Below are 11,459 nucleotides of genomic sequence, written 5' to 3'. Positions count from 1 at the left end.
GCAGGCTTGAGCAGGCATGCAAGGTCATGAACTAAAAGCTATCAAGCAGGCACTGATGTGGCACTGCGGTTCACAACAACATGCAGGTGGTGAGGACAGTCAGAGCACAAGGGCTGACATGCAACTTGGGGAATACCTGGCAGTGTAGACACAGCTCAACAGAGACATTTTGGTTTCCTTTTGATTCTGGCTAGAGCAGAAAAAAGAGGAAGCTTTTGCCTGAAGTTTAGGAGGGCTAGACATAGCTGGTGCTGTCTTTCCCTGGCTGGACTTTTTGTGAAAAGCTGGAGGGGAATAGAAGAGGACAGGACCCTTCTAGAGAAGAATAATGGATGACACAAGACTTGGAGGTAATTTAGAGATAATTTTCTCACTCACTTGGTAATGCTATTCTTCCTACTGCCTCCAAGTCCTGGAGCACTCCACATACCTCTAGTCAAAAACAAACTGGATCTTTTATGTGTTCTTGCTTCAGATTCTTCTTTAGCTGGTGAGGGAAAAGATAGAGAGAGGTAGGGAACACAGACCCCCAAACCCATGTGAGAGCACACCTGACAGATTATATTTGGGCCTCCAGTGTCTCTTTTGCTTTAATTCCTGGTTGACAAAAGATACCATGGGAAAAAAATGCAAAAAACAACATTTCACTTTGGAGTATATTCCTTTTCTTAGTTCTTTTAAGAAACAACAAGCTTTTCTTTTTTTTTTCTAATGTAAATGAGTGGAAAAGCAGAAGGGCCTCTCAGACAGTTCTTGTTTTACTAAAAAAACCTTTACTACTGAAGCACCTCTCATGCAAAATCACTTATCTTTTCAGTTTTCTCTTTCAGTGGAAATTTGGTTCAGAACAATGTTTCCTCCTGATAAATCTCAGTCCTTAAATGCACTCTTCACGCAACTAATTTGGATAAAGTTGAAAAAGTGCTTAAGTGAGCCTAAGCTCATCACATTTTCAAAAGTCAATTCAGAGTCTAAAGTCCCATAGAAAATCAGCAAAACTCAAGGCTCCTTAATTAATGAGGTACTTTGAGACTTCTTTTCCTTGACAGAATTCTTGTCTGAAACGAGAAAATGCATTGGAGATGTGTCAAGTCCCAAGAAAAACAGATAGAAAACATACCTACGGCTTTTTACACCAAGGGCATTCACTTCTTAAGCATCTGCTTGCTGTCCAGTGCAGTAAAGTGTCCTGCTGCTGTTGGAGTGCTCTCTGTCAGCTGGATTCCGTGTCATCTGGAAGGGTTTTACCATCCATCTGAGGGTAGATCTCTTTCTGATGTTCATGCTGTAGAGAGAGGAAACGAAGTTTTAGGATACTGTGATTATGCCAAAGCCTGTACCAGACATATTCCTCTCTGGGAGATCAAGGGCAAATAACAGCTCTTGCATGAGCTACAGCAGTACAAAGGGGCCACTAAGGAGGATTTCAGTCCTCTCCATGCTTTTTCAGAGCTTTCAAGTTCCATGAGTGGCTAAAAATGCCTTCTGTTCCATCAATTTGTATTTCAGAGGTGGGTAGACACCTTGGTCCTAGCAGTATATGAGACATTTCTTCCCCCTGAGAGCTATGGGAGGTCCTGGCGTGGCTCACAGGCAAAAGAAGAGTAGACATCCCTGAGGCATCACCTGGCCACTAAAGGAAAACAGCAGTCATCAGGCCTTTGCCGTGACTTGGCAGTGCCAGCACAGCTGCCTCACTTCCTCACCTTGCGCACATTCAGGTTTTGCGACAGCCATACGTAAGGAGGCTCCACTGCCTGTCACAGGATACAGCTTGGAATTAGGTCTACTGGAATTAGGAACTACCATCAGCCACAGCTGGCTTGGGGCTTGCACAACCACAAGGCCACCAACATGGCACAAAGATGCTCTGTCTACTGAAGAGATCTCCTTGGCAAGACTGCTAGGAACCACTGCAAGAATAATAAGGAATTCACCCATCCCATGAGCATTTTGGAAACAGTGTATAATCCTTCCACCTGCTTTCTCTGTTTCAGTAAGTCCAGTTGAAGGAAAAGCACTACTAAATGATACCAAGTCTTGGTGCTGCTACTATCACAATGTAGTAGTTACAAGGTCTCTACAGACATAATTAGCTTTCAAATGTTAATCAGGAAAGTGGAGGGTTAATATTGCATACAGCAGCTTCTTCTCACTTTAGGTTACAGAGAGGATGCTGGTAGAAAACAGGTAGATAGCCATCACGGGGTAAAACAGATGCTGTGAGGCACAGGGTGCATAAGGCAGACATCACTAATGACTAAGATTCTGCCCTAGCCTCTGTGTACATTGAGACCTTCTATTTGTTGTGCATTTGTATATTGTCTGTTATAATTGGGTCCTGGTCTGTGGGCAGGGCTCCATAAGACAAATAAATACCACCATGACTAATGGCAGACCTTGTGTAACTGCCCCAAACTCAACAGAAGTTGCAAGCAGTCTGAGTCAGTGCCATTGTGTAAAGGGATAATTTCTGCTTTGGCTGTGTGGTGGCCAGCTGGAATTGTTCTCTCTAATAATTGCCAATCTGGATTTCTCCCAGATGGCAGCATCTCATAAAGAGCATCTGAGATGAGCTCCAGTCCGCTCTTTAATAAGGCTCCATGAGAGAGCTGTTCATCCCTGTCACCCCTTATCCATTGCCTCAGGCAAGTCTCCCGTCAATGTGCAGAACAAGTCATTGCTCTGTGTTTATTTTTCCTTTTCATTTTATTTCTTTTTAGAAACTTGAATTTATTACCTTGGCAATAAGCCACCCAGCAAGGAACAAACTGTTTTGTGACAGAAGAGATGAGACATTCTGCCTTGGACCAGCTAAAAGCAATACCACTGATCTTCCCTATGCCATCCTAACCCCCCAGGTTGTGTTTAACAAGGTTGTGTTTCCCTGAGGCACTCATTTCTGCAGCAAGGAGAGGGTGAAAGGAAAGGTTATGCTGTGCATTCACCCGAGGGTCCCTGAGTGTAAACCTTTCTGCAGCATGCTACTGTTCAGCACACAGGTACGTAGTGATTGAAGGGCAGGGGATAGCCAGTGTGTAATTTTAATCCTGAGGCTTCTGGGACTTGACAGCTCAGCAGATGCTGTGGAGAACAAGACTGTAGGTAGTACAGAAATCAGGGATTATGCTAAATGTAATTGCTCTTCTTTGTAGCTGGCACTGCAGCAGCTCAGCTCCTGATTAAGGTGATACTTGTTTCTGGTGTGCCTCTTCACCTTTTAACATGTTTATCCATCATTGTGGTACCCAAGTGCCTCGCAATCTAGAAGGATTTTTTTCTCTCTCAGTTCTCCTGTGACTGCTATTGGCCCTCTGTCAATCAGGGATGGGAAACCAAGATGCTGATTTATGTAAAGAGTTTGGAAACTGGTGGGGCTGTTCCTAGAGTCTGTTAGGTCTCTGACCTGAAGAGTAAGACAGAAACCCATAGTACCTATCACAAAGCTATTTTAAATAGCCAACAGAGGTTGTATCCCTTTACACAATGGCACTGACTCAGACTGCTTGCAACTTTTGTTGAGTTTGGGGCAGTTACACAAGGTCTGTCATTACTCATGGTGGTATTTATTTGTCTTATGGAGCTCTACCCATAGACCAGGACCCAGCTGAAGCTCCTGTGAGCTTTGCAAAGACATTGAGAAACTAGGTGGGATCTGTCACAGTCCTGATGTTAGTGGGGTCTGAAATGCAAGATCCAGCTCCGCTGCTGGGAGTGTCTTTCTTGTGTGTCTATGTTGCTTTGGTTCCCAGTCTTAACACAGCAAGACCACAAGTTCCAGTTTAAGACATTTGTGCATTTTCCAGATAAGGTCTCAATGTGTGAAAGAATTGTTTCTTGGAGCCAGAACTGCTCCCCCGCCCTGCCTTTCATTCACCACAACTGTAGAGGTTATTTTCCTTTTTTCTTGTTTTTTAAACATCAAAAATACGGACTCAAGATATATCGCTAAAACCAATCTGAAATATTCAGTGCTTTCATGTGTGAGTTGGTGTTCTATACTAACTGCTGAAAGCCAAATGCTTGTGAAAGGACACTGTTAAATAAATACAGTCCATCTGAAATCCCTCCTTCAAGAGCCTGGAGGGGAGCAATGGGGTAAAGAGAGGGAGTTTTTGCTTCCCTCTAAGTCAGAGTGATGTGAGGACACATATTCAAGCTGGATTTTTATTTATTTATATTATTTTACTTTAATACAAGATGTCCTGAAACACAGTGACCTCATCCCTCCTTTTCTTCATGATTAATCTGAACTAATCTTAGTTATCCATCTCAGCCAAAGCACAGGGCACGTTTGCATAAATTATTCATCAAATACTTCTGAACAATAAACAAATGCACAAGAAACTGTTCATGGACAATTCACCAAAGGAGCTGTTTGCTGCAAACAGTCCAGGGATCTTTGTGGAAATGCTCAAAAAAGCAGGGTCTGATGTAAGAAGTCCTGTTTGTATTGTTAGTGGTCTGACTAGAGGGGACCAGTGAACTACCAGCCCTCCAGCTGAGGGGCCAGGAGCATGCAGTGAGACAGGCAGTCTGAGGAAATTTCTTTGAAGCAGACTTGGGATCAGGCTCCATCACAGAAATGAGTGTGGGGGATCAAAATAACCTGCTGGGTCAGCTAGTCTAGCCCACTGCCCACACCACGGTTACCCCTGTTGGCTATTTAGATTTCAGTGTTTTTCACAGTGTTTTCCTAATGGGACTTTCATGACATCCCTTAGAAAATTTTCCAGTAGATTTCCCTGTCTTAAAGTCTTTTGCCTACAATTTCCTGCTTAATAGTCTTGCTCCCACTGAGAGATCCCAGTGTCCAACTCTAAAAGTGCTGTCTCAGTTGTCATCTCCACCTTTCAAACACATCTAGGGGTTTTCAGCCAGCCTCTCTCAGACTTTGTTTACCTACACGGCACAGAATTATCCCTTTCAGAGTTTTCTTAAGGCTTACTCAAGTCAATCTCTCTAGGATCATAAAATGTTTTTTCGTGGTGGTTCTTGGGCCCCTTCCAAACTGTCAGTAACTTTCCAGGAACACGATGCCTGGGATTTAAGGTGGTTCTTCATGCTGTAGATGGCCAGTGATGGTAGGGGTGAGGAAAGGTCTTTGGCTGATACTGTCATGAGAGCAAAGTGAAATGTTTCTCTGGAAAGTCTCAGGCTCTGACTGTACCAGATGGCAGCCTGTAAAGTCACAGGGAAGAAAGAAGCTGAGCAAGGATCATCGCTAGTTCTAACCAAACCTGAGTACAGAAGTTGGGTTTATAGCAGCTTGTGATGTGTATTCCCCGTGTCAGGTACGGTGCAAGGAGCAATGCCCCAATTTACAGTCACATCATGGAAATTACTTTCTTATCTATGGTAGCATATCCATCCCACAGCTTTACCATACATATTCAGTAGTCTATGAGGGGGGTCTCACTAGTGGTCTTTGTTTCTCCATATAACAGAAACCAAAGGGAGAAGAACTTCCTATGAGAACTCAGAGCTGAAAGATGGAGGGCAGAGCCACTGCTACTCAACTCCCCCCTGCAAATTCTCTGCTCTTTCTTAGTGCAGAGAAAAGGCTGTTGCTATAGAAACCAGTAGGGAAAATGTACATTATATCACGTTTTATATATTTTTCCAAGGAGACCCTTTAATCTGAGCCTGCCACCATTTAATTTTACAGAAACAGTAATGCTAATAAACCCCATAAGAGTAATAGTGATTTAAAATCAAATGAAATCATCATCACTTACTTCAAAAACACCTCTGCCTGTAACCTTCTACCCTTGACATGACACTGGGACAAGGCTAGCAAGGCAGCCCACAATACAGTACATGACAAGAGGGTAAATCTAAGGCAGCAATAAGTGTGATGGGAGGTGGGGGGTAAGCCTTACACAGTGGTAAGTGGTGGTTAACATTTGAGGAAGAATAAAAAAGCTAAATAAAATATCTTCAGATTTGACATGTGTAGGGAAGGATGAAATAGAGGTGAAAGCTACATTTTATAGCGTACACTCCAGGCCTATCTTTTCTCTTTACCCACCCAACCTCCTATTTCCATCCTGCTTTTGTGAGCCCCTTTCTGAAGCTCTTTTCTGCTGCCCTATTAAGAATTATCTCACCAATTCCTACTTGCCTTTGTGATGATAATAACAAGCCCTTCACCCTCCTTCAGACCTATTGAACCCTGGAGTCTCAAGGAGACAACGCTTTTTGTGAGGCTGAACCATGGAAGCCTCTCTGTAGCATCAGGCTGGCCTGGTGGCAGCTGTCCTCCTGGGGATCCTTCAGAACAGAAGCCTAATGTAGTCCTTTGGATGTCAAAACAGGCTTTCACTCTGCCCTTCCCACCCTCAATTTATTTTTTACTTAATTCACCATGACCACTATTTCCTTCCTGATTTGTACCAACCCTGTGGTTTAATTAGATTTTTGTCATTATTTATAGTAGCTCCTATAATGTGTTGACTTGTAATTTCTTCAGGACAAGGACTTTTTTTGCTGTGTAGAGCAATGTACAAAATAAATCTCAGCCCTGTCTTTTTCCAGGGCTGTGACTGATCCTCAGTCAGGTATATGTCCCTGCTCATTGTCCTGAAAGTAAGTACATGAAAAACATCAGCAGGGCTTTGTATCACTAATGACAGGTTTTATATACTGCAATATAGGACAAGGCAACTATTGGAATAAAGCAACTTAATTACACTAGGTAAGACCAAGTAAAGGTATACCTGCTTGCAGCATCTTTGCTGGATGGATCCCTTCCTACAGACTTGCTCTTAGTCCGGTGCGTTTTCATGACTTCTTGGGTTACAGTAAGTTCTGTGCAGGTCCCTTGAATCCCAAGGCGGAGGAAAAAAGTAGTTTCTCTTTCCATTACCTCTAAGACCTAGATGTAGGTCTGCTCTTTGCTCCTTTCAGGGTCTCACAATTTCTGCACACATGTAACAGAGCTTCCCATAAAGCCCTTCCCTGCCCTGTCTTACAGCCAGACACATTCAGCAGTTAGTAGAGAAGAAATAATTCCCCTTTCCTCTTCCTGCCTTACCTTATGCCCCCTGTGCAGGCAGGTAGCCTTGCTCTCTGTTTTCCAGTCCCAGCCCTTTTCACAGAATATAATGGTTGCTAACTGTAAATAAACAACTGATACACATACTGTCTGGTTTAGGGGCTGTAAGCACTTCTAAAGCCCAAATAATATATGAATATTAATAGAATGACTGTCATGATATAATAAAAGAGGGAAAAAAAAGTCCTCGAGAGCATGATAATCTAACTTCAAAAGCAATTACCATCAGTAACAAAATGCAGAGAGAAGACTGTGATTACTTTAATAAGATTACCTGCTTATTGCCATTTGTTTCTCCGGGTGACTGTAATGCTGCTTCACCTTCATTCCCAGCCAGTTTCTCAGATGCTTCTCACCCTGAACATTGGCAGACCAAGCTAGACTGTGAAGCTGGGGCTCACCGCCCTTCCCATGGAATCCAGAATGCCACTGTGAGCACCTGCTCTTGGTCTTCAGCTTCCTCACTCTTGTGCCCTTGTTGTCACTGCAATGCTGTTTTCCCGTGCCCTATGGTTTCATATCCATGGTGAAAAAGGCAGGAATGGGAGGACATGGAAGGGGGAGGAAAGCTGGTGTCTTTGTGGAGGTGGAAGGATAGTAAGGAAAATAATTGTAGGGTCAGTGTTGCAAGATGAAGGAAGAGACCTGCAGATTATGAAGGCTCTTTAAAAATTCAGCTTTATCCAGCAGGCCAGGGAGAGCAGACATGGGCTCAGTAAGGCAGCACATGGTCTATAGTGCAAGGAGTTCTCCTTCAGCTTCCTGGAGCCCCTTAACCCAACAGATGGGCAGTGCTCATGACCTTCTTACTCCATCTTCAGTCCCCTGGCCCCATGCCCCTGTGGTACATGAGTCCCAGTACCTGATCACTGGTACATTCAGTAGTCATACACTTGGGTGGAAAGTCTATAGAGAGGTGGGCATGTGCTCAGGGGGCCCAAGACTCATACAGCTGAGAGGTGCAGATAGTAAGATGGAGAGACTGCTGAAAGCAACAGTGATGTCTCTGCAGAGACCATGTTATATCGCACCAGGACTGAAAATACAGCTCTGTGCATGAAGGACAGAGTTGTTGTTCTCTTGTGTTGGAGGCAGCATGGGGAAAAGCAACTGTCTGCTTCTGCTTATGAGGATATCTGTATATATAAGTTCATGTTCAAACAGGTGGAAATATGTAAATCTAGACACAGTTGTATTCCAAACAGACAAATGTGTAGCTCCTGGTGTCTGGAGGACATAAAAGCCCCTTCCAGAACTTACTGGAGATCTCATCAGGGCTCTCAACACACAACTTGCTTGCGTAGCTGCACCGGCACAATAAAAAGATAGGCCCTTCCTTATTATTCTTGGAGAAAGTAAAAAGGACCAGGACACAGCTAGTAAATAAAACAGATTTAATCATAAACCATGTACATATTTATAGATAGACTGTGGTCTGAAAGGTGCTGCCCTGGCAACAGGAATAATAGAACAGTGTGTTTTACCAGTCAATATACAGTACCAATGAAGGGTGGAGCTGATAAATGAATATAGGATTTTGAATCCCAGAGGCTATTTTTTACAGACAACCATCATTCTTGGTTTCCTGACAAAGTGTAGTCTGAACTAGCTCACGGCTCTGCCCAGAACACAGCAAGGCAGATACAGCCAAGAACAGAATTTGAGGGTGAGGGAGGGACAAGATATCTGAAGGCGGTTCTGAGGTATGTATAACATATATACTCCACTGTTGTGTGCAGCCTTGGGGCCATGCTTTGCCCACAGTTGTGTGCACACATCTCGTTCCAGTCAGTGAGACTGGCAAGCTCACATCTGGGAGAATATATTGCACTTCGAGGGCGTACAGGAGCACATCGAACAACAAAGCCAGAAGCAGAACAGGGAGAGAGCTGGAGGCAAGGAAGCCTGGACTGGGCTGGCAAAGGGAAGAAGTGAATACATGGCTGCAGATTTATCTGGCTAGCCAGTTCAGCTCTGTTTGGACAGCCAGGACAATACTTATGTTCTGAAGGACTTCTGCAGTGGAAAGGTTTCCATCAAGACAACCTTTATCAGACAACAGGGAAAATCATGAACAAAATGACTAGAGGCGTGTTACTAGAATAAATATGATGGAGCTGGTCCTACAACCGTTCAGCTCTTAAATCTGAAGGAAAACCCAATCCTGTCTCTGAAGTGGTCTAAGCCTACATATGAATCTGGTCAGTCTCAGCTGATACAGGCAGAGGAAGGAAACATTGCTCTGGTGGCCAGCAAGGCAAAGGGTGCATTTGTACTGCAGTATTCAGAGTCAGTATGGCTGCTTTGAGAAACAATATCACACTAGGCTTGCAAAGCTGTCAAATGTATTGGCTTTTTGCAGAACAATTCCACTTTCAATCAATGTACATATTACAGGGTTTTACAGATGAAAAACACCTTTCACTGCTAGAAAGTAGACACTCTTGATATCAAATGCACTTGCCATCTGATTTTGCTAAGAATCCACCCCCAGATAATAAAAAATACCAAATCCCAAATAAAGTCTATAACACAAAACAACATTCATGTCAATGTCAAACGATAACTGTCCCAGCAAACGTAAAAAGAAGATCTTAATGCAGGTCGCCTCAGAAGCAAGTTTAGAGTCATGCATCCATATATAGAGTCCACTCCCAATCTGGGAAACCTCAGTTAGTGTTGCTGCCCTTTGAAATGCAAGTCCCGTTTTTCCAAAGGAGAGCTCCACGCTTGCATGCACACATACACACATTCTGTATACAGTCTCTGTATACACATAGAGATACACATACACACACATAAAACCTCCTGTTTCTTAGCCAGGGCTGCATGCTGGGTAACTGTTAATGTCTTCTGTACATTTTCGACCTACTTTCTTTGCAAGGATGAGGTTGAAATGTCTTTACTTCTCAGGTCTGTATTCTTTAAACAAAAAGGGTAATGAAGAGCAACTACGTTACAGAGAAATGCGCTCAGATCTCAGGCATATGATTTTTCCTAGTTGTTTAGAAGGACGGTTATTTAAATTCGTGACTCGGCAGAATCTGCAGGAAGAGTTATCATTCCTCCATGTTGGGTTTTCTCGATGAACCCCATGAGCCCGTTCTGTGCTTTCACAGACCACTTTTCTTTAAGGCACTGCATGTGGATGATGACTTCAGACAGAAGTGCAAGCCCTCTTCACTGGATTGTGCATTTCTCCCTCTCTCTGGACTGACCTTCCCTGAGAACTTTCGATTTGATATACTTCAGATCACTATTGACGCTTGGCCGGCGAGCAAATGGAGAGATCATGCCATAGGCGTCCATGTCCTTGACTCGGCGCATCCGGAAGGATTTCTGTTGGAAAGTGTCACCATACTGGATGGAGATTTTCCTGTGGAGGGAAGGGCTCATCTCATGAGGTAGCTTGGCCATGCTAAAGAGCACATAAAACATCTCATCCACATTGGTGTTCTTCTTGGCTGAAACTTCGAAGTAAGCACAGTTTTCGTCACTGGAGACAAGGTTCTCACCTTCATCTGAGCGTACCTTGCGGAAGACTTCACTGTGGTCACTTTTGTTGCCGCAGATCACCATGGGGAGGTCAGCCGATTCCTTGGTTTTGTTCTTCAGGCAGGATTTGACTTCCAGGATCTGTTTCTGGAGCCTCTTGACCTCATCAAAGGATTCTCTGTTGTCCAGGCTGAATACCAGGATGAAAACATCCCCTGCAATTAAAAGAAGATACTGTAAAGGCTAGTTAGTCATAGCTTGTGTCAGAGGAGCTAATTTTTTTTTTTAATAGGTATATTTGCCATGTCCTCCCCTCCCCCCCCCCCCCTCTTTTTTTTTTTGTCCTTTTGAATCTATTCACTCAGCTGTACTTTAGTTCCAGTTCTTCTTATTCAGTTCCCCATACCTTTCTGTATGGGACTGGATGTCTGGAAAAGACTTTTGGATGTTGCACTGGACTTGCAAGTTATTGCCCATTTTAATCTCTTTTTGTAAATATGTTTCTGTCTCAGCTCTGCTGCAATGCTTTTCCTTTTTCTTCCTTTCATTTATATCTCTGTGTAAAACACAGCCTGTTCTGACACCAGGAAGAGCGGAGAGCTAGTAGCCGCTCAGCCTTGGCCTTTGGATTACACAATACATGAAGCAACACCTGAACCGAAGATCTACAGCTAGTCAGTCCTGTATGCCTAAGTCAGGAACGAGAGTTTCCCCAATGTGCAGTGCTCTGCTGTCGTTTCATTTGCTCAAGAGAAACAGACCACGGAAAAAAAGAAATACATAAATGACACAGATCCCCTGGCATTTCCTTTTGACATTTCCTGACTTACAATTCCTTTTGCAAATATAAAATAAGGCAAATCATTGCCTGTTCAATGACATTCATGTGGAACACGCTGAGAGTGAT

General features: G+C 43.5%; 1 protein-coding gene across 2 annotated transcripts in view; it reads right to left on the bottom strand.

Moving 5' to 3' along the window:
• Positions 1-341: 341 nt before the first annotated feature.
• RASD2 (RASD family member 2) overlaps positions 342-11,459 on the bottom strand; it is a 34,748-nt gene continuing 23,630 nt past the window's right edge. For both annotated transcript variants that reach the window (XM_080392891.1, XM_080392892.1), the window contains one exon: positions 342-10,767. In XM_080392891.1, coding sequence (XP_080249017.1) covers positions 10,238-10,767 — 530 coding nt within the window. In that variant the 3' untranslated portion in view covers positions 342-10,237. The remainder of the gene's footprint in view (positions 10,768-11,459) is intronic.

This window comes from Falco punctatus, assembly GCF_963210335.1.
Source record: "Falco punctatus genome assembly, chromosome: 6".
Lineage (NCBI taxonomy): Eukaryota > Metazoa > Chordata > Aves > Falconiformes > Falconidae > Falco > Falco punctatus.
Note: the sequence above shows the minus strand (reverse complement) of the source record. Positions and strands in the feature narration are given on the sequence as shown.